We start from the raw sequence: 25,636 nt of genomic DNA, 5'->3' as shown, positions 1-25,636 counted from the left end.
CATCAGCTGCCCAGAGACCACAGGCTGCAAACCTGGTGTCAAGCCCTCTCCCTGGGCTGCGCCTTCCACGCTGCATCTCTCAGGAAGTGCAGCACCGAACCTAGCTGGAAGCCCATGAGCGAAGTATGTCTGCACGATGCTGGGATCGTGCCCAAGCAGATATTCAGACACCAGATGGCGCTCTCAGTTACACCAGTGTAAATTCCAGAGTCACTCCACTGACTTCGTCAGCTTGCTCAGTCGTGGATTTAAACCAGTGTAAATGGGAGCGGCATCTGCCTTCTTTCAAATACACATCGTGATGCGTTCTGGCATGGCCTGTGCCGGAAGGGAGAACACAGGCACTCCCTTGGCGCGGCCATGCAGGACCCCGGTGTAATGCTACCACCAGCGTTTCCTGGACGTAAAGGGAGCAGAGGGCCACCCAGCACACGGGGCCGCTGCGGGAGAGAGCCCCTGTTCATTTTGGAAGCAGCGGTAAAGGCTGGCTGCTTTGCTCGGGCCCCTCTGTCAATTTTCCCTGCCTCTGCCTTGTGCAGACAGACTGGCTCAGGGAAGCACCCCGCAGCTGTGACATCTCCACGGCCTTCCAGCAGGGGAAAAGCCAGAAACTGGCCCTTAGCATATGCAGCACAGAAAAATAGCCCTAGTACAATGCTGTGACCTGCAGGTTACTCTTTGCACATCCTCCTAGGGAGAAAGCTGGAACTTACCCAATGTCTAAGAGAGTCTCTGTTCCCTGGTCTTGGCCTGGTGGTATCCTGTGAATGTGCTTCACTGGCAATTATTTTTTTAAAAAATACATGTTTTATGAAGTTGCTGAGCCTAAATTGTAGGCCTGGGGGGCTGGAGCTGCAATATGCAACACGCAAAGCGGAGAGAAAGCTGCTTGTGTCACGAAGCCAGTGGAGTCCCTCCAGCTTTGCACCAGGGTGAGACCAGACACTCCACACACTTCCCCCTCTGGGGGGGGAGAAGGGAAAGAACAAAGAGCATGTGACAGATGTGTAGTCGCGTTGCCTAATGCACTGCTGAAAGGTACTCCAATGCAAGGCTGATGAGCGCAGTGTAAAACCTACGTAGAATAAAATACACAGAACTGGGAGCCAGTGGAGAGACAGGAGCTTGGGCCTGGCATGCTCAGAGTGGCCTGAGTCATGGAGGAAGTGAGCAGCCGCATTCTGTACCAGCTGGAGCCTGGTTTCAGTTTCATAAGAACATAAGAACGGCCACACTGGATCAGACCAAAGGTCCATCTAGCCCAGTATCCTGTCTTCCGACAGTGGCCAATGCCAGGTGCCCCAAAGGGAATGAACAGAACAAGTGATCCATCCCCTGTTGCCCATTCCCAGCTTCCGGCAAACAGAGACCCGGGCCACGTCAGAGCATAGGTTTTGCATCCCTGCCCATCCTGGCTAATAGCCATTTCAGACACAATGTGTTACAATAATCCAGCTCGGAGGTGACAAACGCATGGATCACCATGGCCAGATGGCTGTTGGGAAGGAAGGGACAAAGTTTCCTCAGAAGCTGGCAGTGAAAGGAGGCATTTGGGGAAACTGACGAAACGTGATCATTCAAGCTTAGTGAGGAATCAAACAGGACCCCAAGGCATTGCTCTACTGTGATGAATGGGGGCTGCATGCCTTCAATGGAAGTGAGAGATAGTGCTTTGGCCAAGCATTTCCCTTTCCAAAAAGCATCACTTTGGTCTTGCCTGCGTTCATCTTAAGCCAGCTGCTTTTCATCTGAGAGCTGATCTGGTAATTTTGTAGGTATGTCTACAATGCAATAAAAAAAAAAAAAAACACCTATGGCAATGAGTCTCAGAGCCCAGATCAACTGATTTAGGTTCATGAGGCTCATGCTTCAGGGCTAAAAATAGCAGTGTAGACATTCAGGCTCGGGCTGGAGCCTGAGCTCTGAAACCATCCAGGTTGCAGCCCAAACATCTACACTCTTCATTTTAGCCCCATAGCAAAAGCCCTATGAGCCCGAGTCAGTTGACCTGGGCTCTGAGACTTGTTACCACAGATCTTTTATTGCAATGTAGACATATCCAGTGAGTGTTCAGTGGATAAGGGGCTGAACACTACAGGGGAATGCTTCAAAGGGGCTTGGCGACTGGGGTGTACCTATTGTTAACAAAGCAAGGGCTGGCATAGCCCAGAAGATTGTTTGGGTGGCTGACAGATTGGAGGTGTCAGGGAGCTGGCACCCAGTTAAGCACAAACAATTCTCCCTTTCGTTGGAGGCGGGGGGGGATAACAAGGTGACTCTCAGGCCTGGGTACCCCAAGAACCCGCACAGAGGAATTGAATTTTTCCATTAGTTATAGGCATAGTTGTTCTTCACTGGTCTTCATGCACAGATCCACTTTGCAAGGAGTGGCTCTAATTTTTTTTTCGTAGGGTTTCCTTGAGTCTTGGCGTGTACGACGGGGCCAGTCCCAGTGTGGGGTCATGAAGTGGGTAGTACAGTCTGGGCAGCAGTGGAATGCTCTTTCCCAGATCCCTTGGAGTGTATTCGGGTGATCTGACCACGGCAGTGTGCCGACAGCTCTTCACAGCAGCCTGTGCTTGGGTCCGGTGTCTGAGCCAAGCGAGATAGCTCCACTGGCTGTGGTTCCGCTGGATCGATTGCAGATTCGCGTTGCTTCCTGTCCTGATGTTGCTGCTGCTCTCAGAGGGATTCAGAGTCTTTGGCTCTCTTTTTTTCCTGCCTGTGCAGAAAAAAACACACACCCCTGACCAACATAAGCAGAATGCTCTGCCACCGACATAGCTACCGCTGCTCGCTGGAGTGGTTTAATTATGCCGGCTTCGCAGGAGACCTTACAGTGCTGCAGCGGTACAGCCGAGCCGCTGTAGGGTCCATAGTGTCGACATAGCCTCAGAGATTGAGTCAAATGCTGCAATAATCACGGAGATCACCTTTGTTCTAGTTTTCCATAATCGTTCCACGCCATTAAGAATAGAAAGGAGCTCAAAGCACTGAAAAGGAAGGCTGGGCTCACCGGATTATCTGTAGCAACTACAGACATGGATACCAAACAAACAAACAAGTTTCTGAACCGACAGTGACCAATATCTGATTTGAAAGTAAATTCAGCATTCTATCCCTTTCCATGCAAGATCTTGTTCATCTTTGCCTTCGTAAACACAGTAACTTTGAATCTTATAGTTATTTATTATAAGCCTTCCCATCATTACAATAACAAAACGGAACCAGCAGAATCCATGTGGCTTGATAGGCATGAAAACAGAAAGTCCTTAAGATAAGTTCATAGCTCTGAAAGTATCACAAGAAGGCCTAACACTTGCCTTAATAGCCCGAGCTATAGCATTTTCAGTTTTGCCAAAAGCAACGACTTTCCTTCTGATCCCAGAGTAACTGTTTCCACACAAATCACATGTGGAGACAGTTTACAGGGAGTTATGATTGTGATGCTGGGAGACCTGGTGCCAGCTCTTGCCAAGTCTGTAGGCATCAGTTGAGCACTGACAAATTCATAGCTGGAAACCAGACCAGCTCACCTGTATGTTAATATAGTTCAAGATAGGTGTTAGACTTTAAAGATGTGTTTAGTGTTTAGAGTCTATAAAATGCACGTAAATTGCTGAATGCGTTAATCTTACTCGTAATGTCTGCATCCCATGCCATCAGGTAATATGCAAGTTTTGCTTTATAATTGTAAAAACGCCTGCTCTGAACTTGTGAAGAGTGGTTGCTCTGCCCATCAAGGAATATGAAGACTAAATGGGCCATTGTAGGACAAATACGTTGTTGATTGCCCCTAGTCATGAAGAAGTTACGTGCAGGAGCCCTCGTCCCATCAGTTTGAACTCTGGGGAAAAGCATATAAAGATGCTCTCAAGAAGAAATGGTTCTCTTTTATGCTGCCTGGGCTCTGAGAGACAACATAAGCAAAGAGAACCGTATGCTGCTTGGCATGGGTTAGCCCTGAAACACATTTTGAATTGACAGATTACTACAACTCTGTCCCCTTTGAAATCACAGACTGAATCATTTGTATGTATATACTTGGTTTCTTGAAGCTGTACATAACTCTCTCGTTGCTTTTTCCTAGTTAATAAATCCTTTGTTCATTGATTATAGAACTGGCTACAAGCGTGGTCTTTGGTGTGAGATCTAAGGTACGAATTGACCTGGGGTAAGTGACTGGTCTCTTGGGACTGGGAGCAACCTGACTAGTTTGTGCTTTTTGGAGTAAAGTGACCACTTAGCACTAAGTCCAGCTTTCATGGGTGGCAAGATAAACTAGAATGCCTGTGACTCCATAGTAAGACTGTTACAGTGATCCAGGAGTTCACATTTGTTACTGGGTTGGTGAAATGTAATTACAGAACATACCATCCGTCTGGGGTGTCTGCACTGTTTTTTTGACAGTCTCCCCAGAGGTTCGCACTCACAGTCATGACCACTCCAGAGAGCATGACAATTGTATCTACGCCTCTTCTGTTATCTCTGTGCATCAATTATTGTATTTTAACACTACATTTCCTCCCTTATAGAAAGATCTTATCAATTAAATGTACAGTTTTACAACTGGGGTCAGATTGGTCCAGCTTGTTATAGTTTGGTATATGGAACAGGAATGAACGTCCTTCATGTGTTTAAGGCAGACATTACCGTTTAGGAAGTGAGACAGTGTTCATCAGTGTCTAGATCAAAGGACTTTGGAATGAGGGAGCCCTGGGTTCTATTCCTAGCTCTGCTTCCGACTTGCTGTGCAAACCTGGCCAAGTCATTAAGCCCTTCTGTGCCTCAGTTTCCCCATCAGTAAAACAGAGCTATAATAATAATACTGGCCCACTTTAGCACCACAACATCCCTCTGCATTCATAGAGCCCTAGAAATGTAGGACTGGAAGGAACTTTCAGTAGTCATCAAGTCCAGCCCCCTGAGCTGTAGCAGGACCAAATAAATCTAAACTACCCCTCACAGGTGTCTGTCTAATTTGTTCTTAAAACTCGCTTGTGATGGGAATTTCATAACCCTTTTTGGAAGCTGATTCCAGAGCTTAACTACCCTTATAATTAGAAAGGTTTTTCCTAGTAGCTAACCTAAATCTTCCTTGCTGCTGATTAAGTCCACTCCTTCTTGTCCTACCTTCAGTAGACATGGAGGACAATTGATCGCCGTCCTCTTAATATTTGAAGATTGTTATCAGACCCCTCCCCTTCAGTCTTCTTTTCTCTAGACTAAGCACACCCATTTTTTTAAAAAAAAAACTTTTCCTCACAGGTCAGGTTTTCTAAACCTTTTATCATTTTTGTTGCGCTCCTCTGCTCTCCCTTCAGTTTGTCCACATCTTCTCCTAAAGTGCAATGCCCAGACCTGGACACACTACTCCAGCCGAGGCCTTACCTGTGCTGAGTAGAGAGGGACAGTTACCTCCCGTGTCTCACTTGTGACGTTCCTGTTAATACCGCCCAGAATGAAATTCACCTTTTCCACAGTTGCATTGCACTGTTGATTCATATTCCAGTGGTGATCCACTCTAACCCCCAGACCCTTTTCAGCAGTAGTGCCACCTAGCCACTTATTCCCCATTTTATAGTCGTGCGTTTGATTTTCCCTTCCCCCGTGAAGCACTTTGCACTTATCTTTAATGAATTTCATCTTGTTGAATTCAAACCAAAAGGTGCTTGCAACCCCGCCCAGCTTGGTGTCATCGGCAAAGTTTATAAACATACTCTCCACTCCATTATCCAAATCATTAATGAAAATGTCAGGTTTCGGAGTAGCAGCCATGTTAGTCTGTATCCACAAAAAGAAAAGGAGGACTTGTGGCATCTTAGAGACTAACCAATTTATTCGATCATAAGCTTTCGTGAGCTACAGCTCACTTCATCCGATGCCTATGCTCAGATAAATTTGTCAGTCTCTAAGGTGCCACAAGTCCTCCTTTTCTTTTTATTAATGAAAATGTTGACTAGTACTTTGATGCCTGCAAAGTGCTGAAATACTGCAAGTATTCATAACATAGAAAAGATTCTAAATAAGGAAACCCAAGCCACTCTGGTAAAAGTGAGGTTATAAGGGAAATTGAATGACTCATCATTCAGGAGAATTATACCCCAGTATAATTACACGGCAAGCTTGTTAATTCTCACCTATGCAGTGGATAGCAGTAACAGTAGGCTAGCATTTAACATTAGGGCAGTATTCATGGTACTCCTTACATATTCTCTCTGCTAAGTGCAATGAATGCTGCAAATACCATGGTATTGTTCATTGCTTGCAATGGGGAAAAAAAAAAAAAGATTATAAAAAAAACTGTATACCAACCATTGTACAAGTGCCAGTGTATAAGGCTTCAGGGGCATGGATAGGACATTTGTACACTTTCTCTGAAAAGATAAGGCACCAAGATTTAAGTTTCCAGACACAACACAACTTAAGGATGCATGAGACGAATGTTACCTAATTTTAAATATTATTATTGGGCAGACATTCTGTTCGTCTGTGTTAAGCTATAAAACAGCAAAGCCAAGGAGACTGGGTAGTCATCACACAGAGAGAAATGTTGAAACAGGAGTGTCACGTGCGGAGACCAATGAGAAATATAGGTGAGGGGTAAAACTCAGACAAAAATTGCACTGCCAGGCAAACTAATGACAAACGATTGTCTTGTCAATTTCACAAAAGGCCGGGCATGTACTGGCATTATAAAAAATAAAAAAGACTATTGCAACATTTGGATTCCATTTGCCTATCTATCTATCTATCACTGGAGGCAGCATAATTTAGTGGATAGGGCACAGGCCTGAGACTGAAGCTCTATTCGTGGCATAGACCTGATCTGTGACCATGGGCCAATCATGTCACCTCTCTGCCTCAGTTTCCCTTCTCATCCTTTGTCTGGGTGGTCTACCATTCTTTCAATTTTCTGCCCCGTTATCAACTTCTAGCTTCATGCAGTGCTGTAATACTTAAAGTGAATTTCATTTATTGATTATCCTTTGGGCCTGATATCACTGCAGTATTCACTCAAGCACCTATTATTCTCTGTAACTTGAAGTTTTTAAATCAAAATTTGAGGCCTTCAGTAACTCAGCCAGAGGTTATGCACCTATAACAGGAATGGGTGGGTGAGGTCCTGTGGCCTGCAGTGTGCACGAGGCTAGATGAGATGATCAGGATGGTACCTTCTGGTCTTAAAGTCTATGGGCATGTCTACAGGCCAATAAAAAACCCACAGCACCGAGTGTCAGAGGTCAGGTCAGCTGATGGAGGTTCACCAGGCTACAAATTGCAGCATTGATACTCAGGCTGGGGCCAGAGACCAAGCTTTGAGATCTTCCCTCACTTGAGGGGCCTCAGGGTCCGGGATCCAGCCTAACATCCCCACAGCCAGAGCCCAGGTCAGGTCAGGTCAGATGACCTAAGCCAGTGGTTTCAAACTTTTTTTCTGGGGACCCAGTGAAAGAAAATTGTTGATGCCCATGACCCAACGGAACTGGGGATGAGGGGTTTGGGGTGTGCGCTGCAGGGTAGGGCCAGGAATGAGGGGTTCAGAGTGTGGGAGAGGACTCTGGGGTGCAGGAGGGGCTCCAAGTTTGGGGGAGCTCAGAGCGTGGGAGGGGAATCTGGGCTGGGCAGGGGGTTGGGGTGCAGGAGGGGGTCGGGGTGCAGGAGGGGGTCGGGCTCTGGGCTTGGGCCAGGGATGAGGGGTTTGGGGTTCAGGAGGACTCTGGGTTTGGGGGGGCTCAGGGCTCTCAGTGCAGGCACTGGGGTGGGGCTGGAGATGAGAGGTTTGGGGGGCTCAGGACTGGGGCAGATAATTGGGGCACGGGGTTGGGGCATGGACTTACCTCCAGTGGCTCCTGGTCAGTGGTGCAGTGGGGGTGCAAAGGCAGGCTTCCCGCTTGTCCTGGCACCGCGGACCATGCTGCGCCCCAGAAGCAGCCCGCAGCAAGTCCGGCTCCTAGGCAGAGGCACGCAAGCAGCTCCGTGCGGCTCTCAGCTGCAGGCACCATCCCCACCCAGCTCCCATTGGCCAGTTCCTGGCCAATGGGAGTGCAGAGCCTGTGCCCGGTACAGGGGGAGGGGAGGCAGCACATGGAACCCCATGACCCCCCTGCCTAGAAGCTGGACCTGCTGCTGGCCACAGGGACTAGCCTACCTTAGCCTGGCAGCATCACCGATGGGACTTCTAACAGCCCAGTCAGCAGTGCTGACCGGAGCAACCCAGTGCCTGACATGCCACAATCCAGTACTGGGTCATGACCCGAACTTTGAAAAACACTGACCTAGGTCAGCTGCGGCTGTGCCATAGACCTTTTATTACAATGTAGCGACACCCTATGAGTCTATGAAGTCAATGACCGCCTACCACAGGGTGCTCCCTCAGGTACCCACTGTGTGCGCTTCCTTGCCGGCTTCCATTGCCTCACAGTCATAAACTCACTCAGGCGGCTTCCCTTTCACCACCCGTACCTATTATTCCACCATTCTTTTCCAGACAGAACAAGACACAGGCATATTGACACAGAAGGTTGCCACATACCTCTCTCTCAGCTCACCCTTAAGGCTCCTCCTTCCTGTTCCTCCCAATTATTGAGCTAATTGTCTCCTGAGCCCAGCTGTTACCACCTAGATGTCAGTAATCCCCCCAGCAGAAACTGGTTAAGTACTTCCAATTAAGCCTGCAGCCTTCTCTGTGCTGCAGGAACCTCAAGGTGCTCCAGCTATTCTGTCACACACTGCCCTTATTATTGATAAAAAAAAAAAAAAAAACCACTAAACTGTAATCTAACAAAACCAGAAAAGCCCAGCGGAGTATGTTCTCTTCCAGCTTTTCACACATTGTTCTGCATTCCCATATATAAATGTTGTGTTTATTGGGAGTATGCTTTTTAGTTTATGGGAATAATCTTACGTTTAAGAGGAATAGCTTCAAAACATTTCTAAAAGTGGCCTCAAATATCTTTACTATACATAAAAAGAGTCATGATAGACTGATCTTCTCTGCCCCTCCTCCCAGGGCTAGATGCAAGTTTTGTGTGTCACATTGTAAAACTGGAAAATCTCCCCCTAACAGTATAACACAGCTCTTTCTCAACCTGAAGGGTGGTGATATATTGGACCTTAAACCTGACTATGATGCAGGAATGGACAGTGCCCATCCTGCTGCTCAAGCCAGTGTCATTTTGGTGGAAAATCTGCACATTTGGAGGAAAGAAGAAAACAATTAATTAGGTTTTTTTAAACATGACACAAAAAATTGGTTCATTAATATCAGCTGTTTGAAGCTACTCAGAGGTTTGGAACATTATTAAGTAATCCTGGAGGAGAGGGATTAATGCACACAGTTTAGGTGAAGTAAGCAAATGTGCTTAATAAATGCTGTTTACCAAATTGAAGAGCCATGTATCACACGAATATCAACACCAGATATATGTGTGTGTGTTTGTGTGTGCACACATTATTTTTTAATATGATGGGTAATACATATAACAGTATAGCTGGAAATCCATACATCTATAAATACATGTTTTATGCTAGTTATGTTTGAAAACAAAAAATACATTAAACATTTTCCCATCACCAGAACTCCAAACCCTTGAGTTGTTTGAAATCCACATTTGAATTATGAGGGTTTCGGGCCCTTCTCTAGTGCAAGGCCTGGGGCATACCCCTGCAGAAAGGAACAAGGACAAACGTCTGAAAACACAGTTTCATTGCAATGATATTATCCTTTATATTGGATCAACTATTAGGTAAATTGTATAACAGGAACGTCCAACTAGATTTATCAAAACGGCCACAGATTATGAATTCATTACTTTGCTTTGGAGCCAAATGCTCAGCAGGGACAGCGTAAGGAAGGTACAACAAAGGTTTTGTTTGTAGGGGATAGAACCACTGCTCGCTGGTCAGCGACGAGGTTGGCTGATGTGTTTTCCATAATAACCAGTTGAACAATCTGAGCACTCAATCCCAGCCAAATATTAATCTGCTGAATTTATTACCTTTGGGGTCTTAAATTAAAATTGCCAGCTGGAGCCTGCATGTGTGGTATACTGAACAGTGCAGTACTGTGACGAGGTAGACAAACTCATCTATACCTTGAAGCCCCATGAATTGTGATACTGCACACGGAGCATTTGCTTGCTTTGGTGGTGGGGGATTAATGAGATATTTGTTAATAATTCCGCAATGTACCTCTAATGGTGTACACAGCTCAGGTCTGGCTTGACCAAACCAGTCCTATCCATTGAACAAAGCCAAATTTTATAGGAAAAGGGCTGTGGTGGCCAGAAATAATGCACCTACACAAAAAATCCCAACTATTTTTCCCTTGCAGGCATAAAATGGGGCAAGACAACACAAACGGCTTCAATACTGCAGCTAGAGAAAGCTCACCAGGTAAAATCCTGGCCCCACTGAACTCACTGGGAGTTTTGCCATTGACTTCACTGGGGCTGAGATTTCACTCACAGCTTTGGTTTGTAAAGGTTTCTGTGGAGCTGCAATTTTAATTCACATTGTTTCATTCAGTCACAATGGGGTTAAATTTAGGCCCTTCACATCTTGCAAGTTATACTCAGGTGCCAGGGCCACAAAGCTTGAAAACAGATTACTGAGTTGTGCCACACTTTGGGCTTTCACAGCAGAGTTATGCCCAACCACCAGCACAACATGGTTTAGATGAGACATTGGAAGTGAGTCTAGGTTCACTGGATGCTGGACTCAAGTTCACTCAAGGTATGTCTACAGTGCAAAGAAAAACCCACAGCACAGCATCTCCAAGCCTTTCTCCTGTCTCTCTCTTCCCTTCTGGGACTCCACTCCTTCCTTTACGAAGCAATCCCAGCTCCTCCCCAGATGGTTCTGATAAGGAATGAAGTCTGATACTCTCCAGCTGCGACAAAGTGGACTAACAGAGCTCCCATTAGGCCCTGGCCTACCATCACACCCCACTATGATCAAAGGAGATCCTATTCCCTGCATCTGCTGCTCAATGTGGGGCGTGGAGACATGTAGAAGGGAGGATATTTTCTATTAGCCTAGCAAATTAACTCTTTCCCCGTCCCTAGGTGTGGTCCCACAGAAGCATATTGACTGGGCATATGGGTAGCAGCATGCTTCCACAGCTGCTGCCCATGCTGTATAGAAAATGGATATAGATCTCCATAGTTATCATTACAGTGCCTTTCCTGGGCATAAACTCACTTTCAAATATGCTGTTTGCAGTGCAGTTGTAGCTGTGTTGGTCCCAAGATATGAGAGACACCAGGTAGGTCCAATATCTTCTGTTGGACCAACTTCTGTTGGGAAAAGAGACCAGCTTTGAAGCTTAAGAACTCTGTGTAAACTTGAAAGTTGGTATTTCACTAACCAAAATTGGTCCAATAAAATATATCACCTCACCCCACCTTGTCTCTTTGAAACATGTAACTAATTGCAAAGTGCCAAAGAGAGGTGAGGGCTTTGTTGGTTGGTTTTAGTTGCTGTATTTCCATGTAGCAAGAGAACAGATATGCAAAGAATCCATTTCTGTTTTTTATGTTGATATTTACGTCAGAGAAAAAGTGTGTAAACCTCTTTTCCCAACCTTTAGGTTTGTCAGTCTTAATCACTGTCATAATACCATCTCACTCACCCTCTTGTAAATGGATGAGTTGTTATGTTTCTGACTGTCCTTATAGAACCTCCTGTAAAGAGCAAGCTCAATGGAGTTCTCCACCGCACCCCCTGCCCCTTCTAATTTGTCATCTCTCCAGAGCTTTATGATTTAGTTACTTGAAACATCCTGTAAAACCTAACAGGATTAGTACCCCCTACAGAAATATTTGTTCTCCATCCAAGCTTACCAGGTGTTCCTCACATTCTAAGTCTTGAGGTTTAACAAAGTGCACCCAACATATTAGGCAAGAGTGGCCTTCCTAGTGTAAGAACATTATCCTGCTTTCTTATATTGCTTTGGCTGAGACAAGACTGAGTTGCAGCCATTGTGAATGAACCAAGGACAGCAGAGGAAGTGTCTCTCTGATGTCATTAGGACATTATATCCCAAGATGAAGAAAAGGTTCCCTTTTTAGACAGAACTGGACATTTTACATCACAATCTGTTGTGTGTCTTGACACAGCGTGTTGTGTTTAGGATTTTTGATCTCTGTTTCATCCTATCCCATAATCTCCAGAAGAATAAATAATCAGATTATAACGCAACACAGGTTATAACCCAACCCAACCCTAATATCTAGTCATGCCGGATGTCCTGATGATTAAGAAATTAAGGTGGGTAAGAGAAAAGGTCAGAATCTGGTTGTGGTAGAAGTGTGCTGAATTAGATGGAAATGGTAGTGGATTACTATTTTTGAGCAAACATTTCTTGCAGAACCTTTTATCAGTTTTACAGTGGAAACATGAAGGATTTTATAACAAAAAAGCCCACCAAGATGTCTGGTTAGATAAGGTGGCTTATTTCTAGTCATGTACAAGAAGGTATTTGTTTACACAGTGATAAAGATTGATTTCCCTTTCTTTGAATCATTCACTTCTCCTCATTGGAAGCTTTCGCCCACACCGCCCCTCACGCTTGGGAGAAATTCCCCATAAAGATCCACAAAACTAACTCATTATCCTACTTCAAAATCCTCCTTTTCCGTGAGACCTACCGAAAAACAAAACAAAACAAAAAAAACATAACAGGCTGCTGTTGCACATTGACCAATTGCTGATCACATTAACCAACATTGTCTCATTGTTTCCCTTTCCTTTCCATTGGCCGGTCTGTAACCATCTGGTGTCTCTTGTCTTACACATAGGCTATGTCTACACTGTGCACCTTACAGCAGCACAATTGTGCTGCAACAGCCATGCTGCTGTAAGGTCGGCCATGTAGCTGCTCTTTGCAGCAGGTCTCTCTCCTTCTGACAAAATAAAACCACCTCCAATGAGAGGCGGCAGCTCTCCCGCCAACAAAGCTCTCCACACTTATGCTTTTTGTCAGTAAAATTTTTGTCGGTCAGGGGAGTGTTTCTTTCACACCCCGACCGACAAAAGTTTGACCGACAAAAGCGCCTGTGTCGATATAGCCTAAGATTGTGAGTTCTTTGGGGCAGGGACAGTCTTTTTGTTCTGTCATTTTGTAGCTCCTAGCACAATAGGGTCCCAGTCCATGCTGGAGCTCCTACGAGAATGCAAACAACACATCATAATAATTGGAAGCATCACTGCAATGATGAAAGCTTGGAGGGTTCCAACCTGAAATGACTGCATTTCAGGATTTCAAAAGCCAATATTTCAGAACTAATTTCATTTGTTGAAGGCGGCTGTAATTCTGTACATCTTTGAATACCCATACTTTATATTTCAGCCTCTCTCTGAGGCCCTGTGCATACAATATTTAGACTTAAATTCACAGTAAGTCAATTATGAAAATACTTACCCAGGGCAGAGTCATGGAGGTTGCTACTTTTCCACCTTTACCAGAAGTGACTTTTGGGGCAACATCCAGATGAGGATGGTCAAAAAGCAGTAAAAATTTGTCATTTAAAAAAATTATGCCATTTTCAATCAAGGTGTCAATAATTCGTAACATTTCTACCAGCTTTGTTTGTAGATTGTTCTAATTTTCCCTTGTTTAGTCATCACTTATTAAAATCAGTAGCTTGGCTCTTTTCTCATAACTCAGTCCCTTCTATTTTTCTTGCTCTTCTGGGCTGACCTCCAATTTTCCAGTAACTTTTCAGGTAAGGAAAGGTACCTGAAGTGGATTCAGTATTCTAATATACACTAGAGCCATAAAGAGGGACAATCACCTCCCTTCTCTGAAATGTGACAGCTGTATGCATGCAGCCAAAAGCTGCATTAACATATTACATTGCAAAAATCACTTCTAATTTGCTCTCCACTACTATTAGTCTTAAGGCTTTCTGGATATTACTGCTTTCAAGCTGTATTTTGGTTAAATGCTGCACGAATGTAGTAGCACACATTCTAAGTTAGTCTCATGTTCTGTTTATGTAACTCCCCGGGTACCTTTTTTCACCCTGTGCTCTTGAGAGGAAGGGAGTGAGCAGGCAAAGATCCGGAGCCTTTTCAGCACAGAGCACCGTGCCTACTGCTTAATTTCCCCTCAGACCCACATGCAGTATCCACTCATACCACAGTGCAAAAACCTTGCAAGGATTTGAGGATCAAGACCTTGCTATCATTTGAGAAGTTCATTAATGCACTATCCACTCCTGGTTCCAGATCATTAATGAACATATCGAACAAACACAGATCTCTCTCCAGAGGAACAAAAGACACGTTCTCACAATACCTAGCTCTTCATCAGGTAACAGGGCATCTATCACTTGCTTTGGAAAACTGAATTGGTGTTCTTTTTACCTTTGTCATTCCCCATTGCAGTACAATTGACTACAGTATATCAGAGCTGAAAAAGTTCCCCCAACAATCACACATAAATCCTATATACAGAGACTGTTCTGCAGAGACATACTTGGGTGTCATGAGTGCTGAGCTACAAGTGTACAATACCAGGTTTACTGTGGCGCTGAGCCCACACTCAGAAGGGGCCCATTCTCTGCCTTGAGGCCCTGCCCCTGCTCAGCCTCTTCCCCCCAAGGCCCTGCCCACTGATAGCATAGGAGGAAAAGGCCGAGTGGGGGTGGGGCCTCAGGGCGGAGCACAGGCAGAGCAGGAGGCAGAGCCAACCATGGGTCTGGGCACCGGGGCCCACAAAAGATTAATCTGGCCCTGCAAGAATACTGTTAAAAATACAGGGCCATATCTGTTATACCAGATAATAAGAGCACCCGTTAAGATATAACCCATAACGTAAGAGCAAATCATGGAATATTTTTCAGGAAGAAGCAGACCCAAAAGCCATCCATTCAACCACAAGAGTATACAATGGAAGCTTCACTGTGCCGGAGCCATGATTCAACAGCAGTCAGACTGGGTTAGGTGGTCTACTAGATATTTCAGTCACCACTTCCTTTTAAATACTCCTTTTCCCCTCTCTGAACGTGGTACTCCTCCTGCTTTGACCACTAGTACAGCCTAGTTTATCTGGAAAGAATAGTAGCTTGTTATAGACCCAGAGTTTAAGGTCAGAAAGGACCATCATGATCACCTAGTCTGACCTCCTGCACATCTCAGGCCACAGAACCTCACCCACCCACTCCTGTAATAGGCCCGTACCGTCTGGTTGAGTTACGGAAGTTCTCAAATCTTGATTTAAAGACTTCAAGTTACAGAGAATCCACCATTTGCACTAGTGCAAAACTGCAAGTGACCAATGCCCCATGCTGCAGAGGAAAGTGAAAAGTCCCCAGAGCCTCTGCCAATCTGACCTGAAGAAAAATTCCTTCCCAACTCCACATATGGTGATCAGTTAGACCCTGAGCATGTGGGTGAGACCCACCAACCAGACACTTGGGAAAGAATTCTCTGTAGCAACTCAGAGCCCTCCCCATCTCGCATCCCACCTCTCGACATTGGAGATATTCGCTAAAAGCAGTCACAGAAGGCCATATGCCATTATAGGCAACCTCATCGTGCCATCCTCTCCACAAACGTATTAAGCTCAGCCCTGAAACAAGTTAGGTTTTTGCCCCTACTGGTCATCTTGGAAGGCTGTTCCAGAACTTCACTCCTGATGGCTAGAAACTTCTGTCTAATTTCAAACCTAAGCTTGTTGATGGCCAGTTTATACCCATTTGTTCTTGTGTCAACGTTGGCCCTTAAATTAAATAACTCCTCTTACTTCCTGGTGTTTATCCCGCTGATGTATTTATAGAGAGCAATCATATCTCCCCTCAGCCTTCATTTTATTTGGGTAAACAAGCCAAGCTCCTTAAGTCTCCTTTCGTAAGGTAGGTTCTCCATTCCTCTGGTCATCCTAGTGGCCCTTCTCTGCACCTGTTCCAGTTTGAATTCATCTTTCTTCAACGTGGGAGACCAGAACTGCACAGTATTCCAGGTGAGGTCTAACCAGTGCCTTGTACAATAGCCATAACCCTTCCCTATCTCTTCTGGAAATACCTCACCTGATGCATCCTAGGATTGCACTAGTGACAGATAAGCAAAAAGACTTGTGTGCATGTGTCAGTCACAAGATGACTATGAACTACCACTACAATACAATTGTCTTTTTCACAGCTGCATTATATTGATGGTTCATAGTCAACCTGTGATTGACCAATATACCCAAATCTTTCTGCTCCTTTGTCACTTCCAATTGGTCCCCAGCTTATAGAAAAAATTCTTCTTGTTAGTCCCTATGTGCAAAGTGCAAGGTAATGCACAATTAAGTTTCATCCCATTTCTATTACCAGTTTACAAGATCATCCAGATCTTCTTATATGATATTCCGGTCCTCCTCCATATTGGCAATACCTCCCAACTTTGTGTCAACCACAAATGTTATTAGCACACTCCCACTTTTTGTGCCAAGGTCATAAATGAAAATGTTAAATAAGATTAGTTCCAAGACCAATTCTTGAGGAACTTCATTAGTATCATCCCTTTGGCCTGAGAGTTCACCTTTCAGTATGACCGATTGTCCTCTCCCCTTTAACCAATTCCTTACTCATCTTTCAATTCTCATTAGTCCTCATCTTCTCCAATTTAACTAATAATTTCCCATGCAGAATTGTGTCAGATGATCTACTGAAATCCAAGCAGAATATATCTACTGCATTTCCTTTGTGTAGAAAATCTGTTATCTTCTTGAAGGTTGGTCTAGCCTGATCTACCTTTTGTAAAACCATGCTGTATTTTATCCCAGTTACCATTTACCTCTATGTGTTTATCCTCCCTCCCTTTCAAAATTTGTTTTAAGATCTTGCATACAATTGAGTTCAAACTAACAAGCCTGTAGTATCCCCAGATCACTTCCCCCGCCCCCCAACATGCCTTTCATAAAGAGAGGTACTATCTCTGCAATTTTCCAGTCAATAGGATACGAGCCTTGAGTTTATAGATTCATTAAAAATCCTTGCTATTTGACTTGCAATGTCATGTGACAGTTCCTTTAATATTTTGCATGGAGATTATCCAGCCCTCCCCGCAATTTGGTCCTATTAAGTTGTTTGAGTTTGGCTTCCATCTTGGATGTGGCAATTTCTGCTTCCATATCCTTGTTCCCATTAGCCACTCTGCTGTTGCCCCCAAGGCTCCTCATTATCTGTATTAAAAACGGAGACAAAGTATTTGTTTAGGTATTGGGTCATACTTAGGTTATCTTTAATCTCCACCCTGTCCTCAATACTTAGCAGTCCCCCTTCTTTTTTATTTATATGGCTAAAGAACTTCTTACTATTGGTTTTAATTTCCTTTGAAAGGTCCAGCTCTGCCTGTCTTTTGGTATTTCACTTTTCCCCTGCACTTCTGATCTCCAAGAGGTAGCTCTCCTGGCAGATCAGTCCCTTCAACTGGTTAGGAGCAAGAGCCACAATTACTGCTTTGCATTCTAGACTTGTCATTAAGAGTCTCAAATGATTCACAAAACTGCCATGCTGGTTGCCTCAGATTCTGCCTCTTGACAGAAAAATTGTGGGCAGAGTAATGAAGGAAAGAGGGAGGTTTGTAAAAGACAAAAGAAACCCACCAGAAATATCCATGAAAGAACAGGCAGGACAAGTACCTATTTTCTCCATTCTGGATTCTAACACCACCAAAAATAGGGTACACAGGACAGATCTAGAGCCATGCTTTTTTTTCAGTTCAGTGGCAATTCAGAAAAAAACCCAAAACTTTTGTGTTGAACTGAAAAATGAAATTTCTGGTTAACTGCAAAGTTTAAAAGTATTTCATTTCAGGTTGAACAAAACCTTTCGTTTGATCCGAAATTAAATGTTTTGGTTCAATTTTGAGCATTTAACAATTTTGATTGGTTTTTTTTGAATGAAGTCAAAAAAATTGAAACAAAAAAAGTCATTTCAAATTGAAAAACTGAAACATTTCAATTTCAGAATTTTTTAGGACCCCCCCCCCCCCAGCCAAAACAATTCAGTGACGCCAACATACATTTGTGAAATGTTTTGGTGTCAAATCTGAGTTTACACTGGCAACAAATTCCATCTGAAAAATTTCTTCTAGCTTTAGCCAGAGCCACCATTGTCCACAACCCATGTAATCATTTAAACTTGTGCATTGGGGGTGTGAAATGCTCTCAAAGCACAACAGTAGTGTTTCACATTCATTTTGCACTAGTAAGAATCTGTCCCTTTGAGCTCATTCCCACCTTTCTTCCACCAGTGTAGATCAGGAGTAATTCCACAGAGATCAATGGAATTACAGCAGTGTAAAACTGGTGTGAGATCAGAATAATATCATAAGAGTGGAAAAATTAAGAATGAAAGCAATTGACTTAAAAGCAGAGTACATGCAGAAAAAAAAACCCCAAGGGACGCATTAAAAAGATAAACACTGACTTTGCCCCAATAAGTGTCTCTTAAGCACTTTTTGAATAGAAGTCCTGCTTATAATTAATAAAAAAAACCAGCTGTGTGTAGCCTTGAGGCAACCTATGCGATCTTTGAATTTAATAGAGATAATCCAAAAATATGTCCATGAATCTACAGAGAGAAAATGTATTTATTTTAATTTTGCCCAGGCTTTACAATTAGAATGCAAAACATCTTGTTAATACTAAAGCCAGAGAGAAAAGAATTAGGTTAGTAGGTGAGTTGAATTCCTTGACTGAATTTGGCTCAATTTAATTCTGAAACTATAATGTAGCATTAGTAAGAAATTTAATTTTTTACACAGGTTAGCTGCTTAAATTCCATTCGGGTAAAAGCAAACAGTCAAATGGATAAATCAAAAGATTTTGTCAGAAAATTTCAAAGCTTCCTACAGGGTTTGGACACCCAGTTCCCATTGATTTTAATGGGAAGTAGTCATCAAAATCCTTTACATGGCTTTGCAAACGTCAGCCTTTATTTCCTTAGACATACTAATATTAAAGAATGGGCCTGAGCAGCAAAATCCAGGTCTGGATCTGGATTTCCAAAGCTCTCCCTGCAAAGGGGCTAAGGTCTGGGGTTTGAGTTCCAGAGAAGCTTTGATCTAAAGCATTTCATTTCATGGTGGATTCTGTTTTATGTATTGTTTTAAAGTGTGCACAGTATTCCTACCAACTGGTGTTGGATCCTATTTGTTGACTCCTGGAACTGTAGTTGTAAAGAACATAAAACTGACTCAGAAGTTACAGCATAATAAGAAAGCGTTACTCACATGCAAGTCTGGTAGCTTTTCCTGGCCTAAAATTGGAAAAATCCTGCCTTCCTCTCTACAAACAAAATGCAAAAGTAATAATTGTAGTAAACCCAAACTCATGCACACAAAGGGGGGAAAAAAGCATGGCAGACAATATTTTAATTGTAATTAAGTTGATTTTCCATTAGGAAAGCAATTAAGAGCTTTCATTAAATCATTATACTTTGTGCATGGTGGCATGTCATACCACAAAAAAAAAAAAACCCAAAGGAAAAAAAACCACCCCAAACATACACAACCCAGGTATTCCACCTTGTCGCAATTTGTCACAGTCCAAGGGCTTGTGTGATTGGTAGAGAGGCTGAGATACATGGGCTGTAGTGTTAATAATCCAAGACGTTATTTGTAACAGGTAAGAAGCTGTGATCTAATCCCACGCCTGGTGCAAGGACATGTTGCACCTACTTACGCATGTGGCAGCTGTCCATCTCAGAAGAGGGTGGCATACTAACTGAATGGCTTTGGCGTCTACGTGTCATGCTGCAGCATCACAAAGGAATAAAAAAGTCCAATTCTTGAGGGACAGCCCTTGCCACAAATAATTCGGGGGTAAAGTGCTTGAGGCCTGCTGCACTTTCCTCTCTCCCAGCCACCTCTTTTCAGCCTTTTTAACTTCCTGGTGCAGCACAGCTCTCCAGTATAGCCTGTTACTCGCCACATCTTCCCAGCTGGTAATGTCAATTTTGAGAGTTTTCAAATTGTTCTTGCAAACCACCTTGAACTTTGGCCTCAACGCTTCAAGGCCACTGGGCTGACCCACAAGTTCTGCATAGAGAAGATCCGTTGGAATACATCTGTTGTCCATGTGGTGCAGTTGACCAAGCCAACGGAGGTGTCTGTGTTTGAGGGTAGTGATTAAACTTGGTAATTTCGCTTCCTCAAATACTTCATTGTCAGGAACTTTAGTTTGCCCTCTTGATATTTAGAGTATGGTGAAGAAAGCAGGCGTCAAAGGTGCTAGGCTTCTTTGTGGCCCAGGTCTTGCCACCATACAGATGCATGCTCAAATTTCAGTGGGTAGACCTGTGTTGTCAGTGTCCTGTTATCTCACATGTACTTGGTCAGCTGGCCAAATGAGGTTGCTGTCTTTCTCATGCAAGAATTAAGCCAGATTATCTGAAACAATCTCAAGATGACAATTGATTCGAGAGAGCAGAACTTGTGCACAAGCTATTAAAACTTCCAGTGCACTCAACACACCTTATGCCATAAACACTGTCTTCTGTACACTGATGGTTAGTCTAAATTCATAACAAGTTAGTTCACACCTACTCTAACATTGCTGTAGCTCTCCTTCACAGTCTGTGACGAGCAGTGCCTCACTGGTGAAAAGAAGTTTTCCTATAGGGTGGTGTTTGACATTGCTTTTTGCTCTTAAATATGGAACGTTGAAGAGTTTTCCATATGGTCTTGTATGGAGAGGTACAGCCTCGGTGCTAGATGAGAAGGCAGGATGATGCAGCAGAGAGAAGAATATACCAAAGACCGTAGGTGCCAAAGCACATCCCTGTTTGACTCCTCAATGGATTTCAAAGCTGTCAGACTGATCACTGTCAGGCTGGACTGTAGCCTTCATGCCATCATGGAAGCATTGAATCTAAATGAGGACTGGAGAGTACCCAATTCTCTCAAGTGATTGGAAGAGGCCCTTTCTGCTGGCAAGATTAAAAGTCTTACATCAGGGATGAATTTGGGCTCCTGTTTTCAAAAGTAACATTTAAATTTTTAATTGTACAGAGTTGCTTTAAACCAAAATCTTTGGCCTACAACAGCAGTTTCATCAATAATGTGTGGTGTATGTAACAAAGTCATCACAATTTCATAGTATTTTGTGTGCCACAAATTTACATTTCCAAGAATGTTGCCCATGCACACTTGTATGGTATAAGAGACACAAGGTAGGTGAGGTAATATCTTTTAGTGGACCAATCTTGGTATATTGGAAGGTACAAACTTTCAAGCTTCACAGAGCTTTTAAGGTCTGAGGAAGGCAACCAGAGTGTCTGAACTAAATATAAGTTGGGACAGACGGTTAAGCATAAGGTGTTTCCATTTTATAGTAAGCAACAACGAGAGCAAAAGTTAGTTGAAATCTCAGTTATTTCAGTGACTGTAGCATTTTCACATGCAGTCATGAGCTCCGTATTATTCAGTTATAACATTTATGTAAAAAATATTACTTGGTTTTGTCCCAAGAAGAATTTCTCTCTGTTAAAAAACCTCCAAGCTATTTCCCTGGTCAGAAATTAGTGGTTACATAACATTTACTCCTGGAAACCAACTGTTAAGAACTATCAGTTTTCTTGAAAAAGGTCACACTAAGACAAATTAACTTTATTTCCTGCCTGGGTCACAGTCACCTTACCTGGGTCAGAGTTACAAAAAATACTGACCCCTGTCATATGAGAGGGGTATTATCTATTAATTCTAGTGGCTATTGTTAGTCAGCACTTCCGAGATACATTACAATCTACTAGAATATTTAAGCCATGTTCAGCGATACTTAGCACTAATACAATTAGGGGCCACTCCACTGAAGTTAATTTGGTCTAAGGCTAAATACATTAGACTTCTTTTTCTTAAAAAATTTCCCTGTATTGCTTCATCAGTGACTAAATTAGTCCCTAGGGCAGGGTGATTAAAATGCCAGCAGCCACCACCACTTTGTCTATTGGAGAGTCCCTGCCACTCCTGGTGGAATTGAACTAGTGAGAAGCAAAGATGGGAGATTTAAAGGAAAAAAGTCTACAATAGACAAAGCCCCAAATTGGGAAATGGGGCGGGGGGCGCATCCAGGAGGAATTGACTGAGGTATCTAGGTCTGAGATTTACATTGTCAATAGCAATTATTTTACAACTGTCTTTTTACTGAGAGATTCCAAGATCATGAGAACCATCACTACACACAGCTGTTTTCTGCTATCAGAGAGGATTCAGACAGAGCCCTCTGACAGTTCTCAGGGTGCCCGGGACTGTGAGTCACCTTGTTATCTCTGCCTCATGTGAGGGGGAGTCTGATAGAGGTTCACAATACACCTGGGACCATTCTTGCTCTGGCTGCACTGGATTCCATGAGGTTACTACAAGCATAAACTCGACCCTTGCTCTTTTCATATACTTTTGTAAAAATTGGTTGCACTGCGGTCTCTGCTCATCCTGAGCAGCCCAGGGTGGTTGGGACTATGCCCTATGGAGATAACACATCCTGTGTGGAAGCAATGCCTTGGCTTGCTTCTGCAGGGCACTGAAAGGATTAGGTCTCCACTCCAGTGTGTATGGGTGTAGTCAGGGTTAAGTTCATGTGATAGATGTATATTTAATATACTGCAAAATTGACTTCTAATGAGTGTTCTTTTTTGAGGTGTGCATGAAAGTGCAGAGGTGCTACAAAAGTGCAACTGTTTAATTATAACTCCTTTCTGTTAGGGTTAATGATCCATTTGGGCCCATAGGTGTCCGTGGAAAAAGAAATATAAGATCACAGGCATCTGTTTGGGGTGGTGTCAGAAAGAACCGAAAGAAAGAAGGGAACAGACCTTGCAAATAGCCAACATATTGAAGGATTGTAGAAGGACAATGACATAACTATCATTCAAGCTGCCTATTGCCAGTAAACCTTAAAGAAACCATTTCTTTATCAGAACAAAAGTTTAAAACAGGTTGCACAGGAAGTTTGGTGGAACTGATTGAATTTCAGTGGGTTTGAAATCCCACGTGCTATGTTCAACCTACCCCATAGTAAAGTGCACAAAAACCCTATGTTAGTGGTGCATGCAACTTTATTATGAATCAGTCTCTTTCTCTGCACAGACACAAGCTCTTTGTTTATTGTGGATACTAGCAGTTACAGCTGCTACACGACATAGCTCAATAGAATGCATCATATTACTGTAGTTATGATAAATAACAGTAACGTTGTTATTGCAAATAAGGTGGTGTTGTTGCTGTTCCTCTGCAACGTGAAGACTCATGGAATATATCTTATTTGTTTTACAGGGAAATTCAGGGCAGTATTCTGGCTTTTATAATCGGACCACATGTAAGGAAAGTGCAAGATGACACAGCACCAGTGGTCATTTCAGGAGGCACTGCCTGCCTAGGACCTAGGCAGAATATGTCCCATGTCATTTAGGAAAGAATATTCAGAAATGACTCTGACCCCCCCCTCCTGCCTTTTGAAAGTGTTGCTGGAAGGACTGGTAGAAAATTTTCTGTCAGAACTGTTTTGCTACAGAAAATTGGGTTTTGGACGAAACGAACATTTCTCTGGATCATATCTGCTGTCCACAGTAAATTTCACCTTTTCAGCAGATAAACAAAAATCCCAACTGCAAATTTGTTGGTTTTTTTTTTTAAAAAAAAATCTAAATTCTCTCCACATGAAAAAATCCCATTTTCCAGCCACATCTAGTTGTGTGTTTTCCCCCATCCTTCCCCAGTGGCAGTTTCAGTCTGCCAGCCAGTGCGAAATGAGGGGCCTATAGCTCCACCCAACATATCTACGCTGGAGTATCTGTGGGGCTTGCAGCACTAACAGCCAGCTGTCCTTGAGTTCAGAAATCACAAGGACCTGGACTGTGGCTTCCCCCGTGAGCAGGTGCCAAAGCAGGGCGCTCTCCACCCTTTATTCCCATGTACCAGTAGCTGCCCTATGTATTTTTCATGTTTCCAGTCAGGAGATGTATTCAGACTTTCCAATACAAGGTGCCATGGAGACACGACCATGACCATGACCCTCCGGAATTAAAAGACTATGGGTACGCTCCTTTCCTTACTGCTAGGCTTTAGCAGTTGGTCACTACAGGTGACATTGGTTAGGTGTTGTTTAATCGAACAGCTGTGTACAGCTAGAAGCCAAGAACCGAAGGGATCATCAAAATTCAGAACTAGTGTGCAGTGTGAGGACCATTTCACACAGAGCCCCCTTATGTTTGCATTGCAGTTAGAAAGTACCATCTGTATATAATAGTACAGCAGCAACCACGTACCAAGTACGACTTCATGGGCGGCGGTTGACGCTTCCCCTTGGGGAGGCTAGCCCCCTGTCCAACCTCTTCCAGCCGAGGCCATGCCGGTGGCTCGCTGCTCTCATCTCCCCCCTGCCCCTTCCCCTCCGTGGCCCCAGCCAGGGTAGTGGGGAGGCTGAGCGCTCAGCCCTGGCGAGGGTCAAGCTCTCAGGCTCTGCCAGGAGCATGGTGGAGCTCTCTCGGCCCTGGCTAGAGCTCTGAGCCCTGCCCCCAATTCCACCCCTTCTGCCCATGGCCCCACCCCATTCTGCCCCTTCCCCCATGGCCCTGCCCCTGTTCGGCCTCCACTCCACTTCTTCCCCACCGACAACCTGCCCCCCACTCGATCCTTCTTCTCCCTCCTTCCACAGCGGGGAGGGACAGCTCCTCCAGCCCCGGGGCCATGGAGGGGGGAGATTTTTCCTGGGGCCCCCAATCTGCCACTGCCCCTCCCCCACACACCTCCAGCGGCATGAAGATTGGGGAGGCTTAGCCTCCCCCGGCCTCCATTACACGTTGCCTCTGTACTACTTCCATGTTTTGAAACCGGCAGTGCTTTTGTGGCCTATTTCTCTGGTTTGTCATCACTGATTGTTTTTAGACAACTCACATTCCCTTACATACTTTTCAAGTCCCTGTAAGTGAGACTATTGTCACTGAACTCCCATCACCAGGGACCCCGGCTAATTTTAGTTGCTGCTGGGGATGACAAATAACAGTTGGAGATTAAGGTGGGTGAGGTAATATCTTTTACTGGACTGACTTCTGTTGGTGAGAGAGACAAGCTTTCAAGCTTACACAGCGCTCTGCTTCAGGCCTGGGAAACTAGCTCAGAGTGTCACAGCTAAATACAAAGTGGAACAGATTGTTCAGCATAAGTTGTTAACACATATTTCAAGGGACCGTACAAGGAGAAGTAGAAGGAGAAGGAGACCTCTCCCAGACATTTATAGGTAAAGTTATAGTGTATTTATATGATGCCTCATTTAGAAAGGAATGGGCTTGAATGTGCTGCCCATGCTCTCCTTGAATAGTTCCACTGATGTCAACAGGTGCTCATCGCTCTAGGTGAGGAAGGACAGCACCAGTTGACCCAGCCTAATACTTTGTGTGACTATAGTGGCTTCTATCTGAACATCTCAAAGCACTTTGCAAACATCAAATTTAGCCTCATAATTACTGGAATCAAAGAAACCGAGGTGCAGCGAGACTAAGGGCCGGATAGTCAATAGCACTGAGGGGCCTAAAGATGCAGATACACGTTGTTTGTACTGGGGAAGGTGGTGAAGGCTGCTGGTGCTTCTGGAACGCTGGTGTTAGTTGCACCAGCCAGGAGTCCAGCTTGCCCATTCAGACCT

The 25,636-nt window shown here is 44.0% G+C and overlaps 1 protein-coding gene across 2 annotated transcripts in view; it reads right to left on the bottom strand.

Annotated features, from left to right (window-relative positions):
- Positions 1-9,598: 9,598 nt before the first annotated feature.
- HAO1 (hydroxyacid oxidase 1) overlaps positions 9,599-25,636 on the bottom strand; it is an 82,335-nt gene continuing 66,297 nt past the window's right edge. The window contains exons 8-9 of one of the 2 annotated variants that reach the window (XM_084622535.1): positions 11,206-11,300; positions 9,599-9,667 (exon numbers count right to left, since the gene is read on the bottom strand). In XM_084622535.1, coding sequence (XP_084478661.1) covers positions 9,620-9,667; positions 11,206-11,300 — 143 coding nt within the window. In that variant the 3' untranslated portion in view covers positions 9,599-9,619. Of the gene's footprint in view, positions 9,668-11,205; positions 11,301-17,014; positions 17,177-19,230; positions 19,286-25,636 lie in introns of those variants that run through there. The other variant, XM_084622537.1, reaches the window with a different exon arrangement.

This window comes from Lepidochelys olivacea (assembly GCF_965140295.1).
Source record: "Lepidochelys olivacea isolate rLepOli2 genome assembly, chromosome: 3".
NCBI lineage: Eukaryota > Metazoa > Chordata > Testudines > Cheloniidae > Lepidochelys > Lepidochelys olivacea.
The sequence above is the reverse complement of the archived record's forward strand: the minus strand, read 5'-3'. Positions and strand labels throughout refer to the sequence as shown.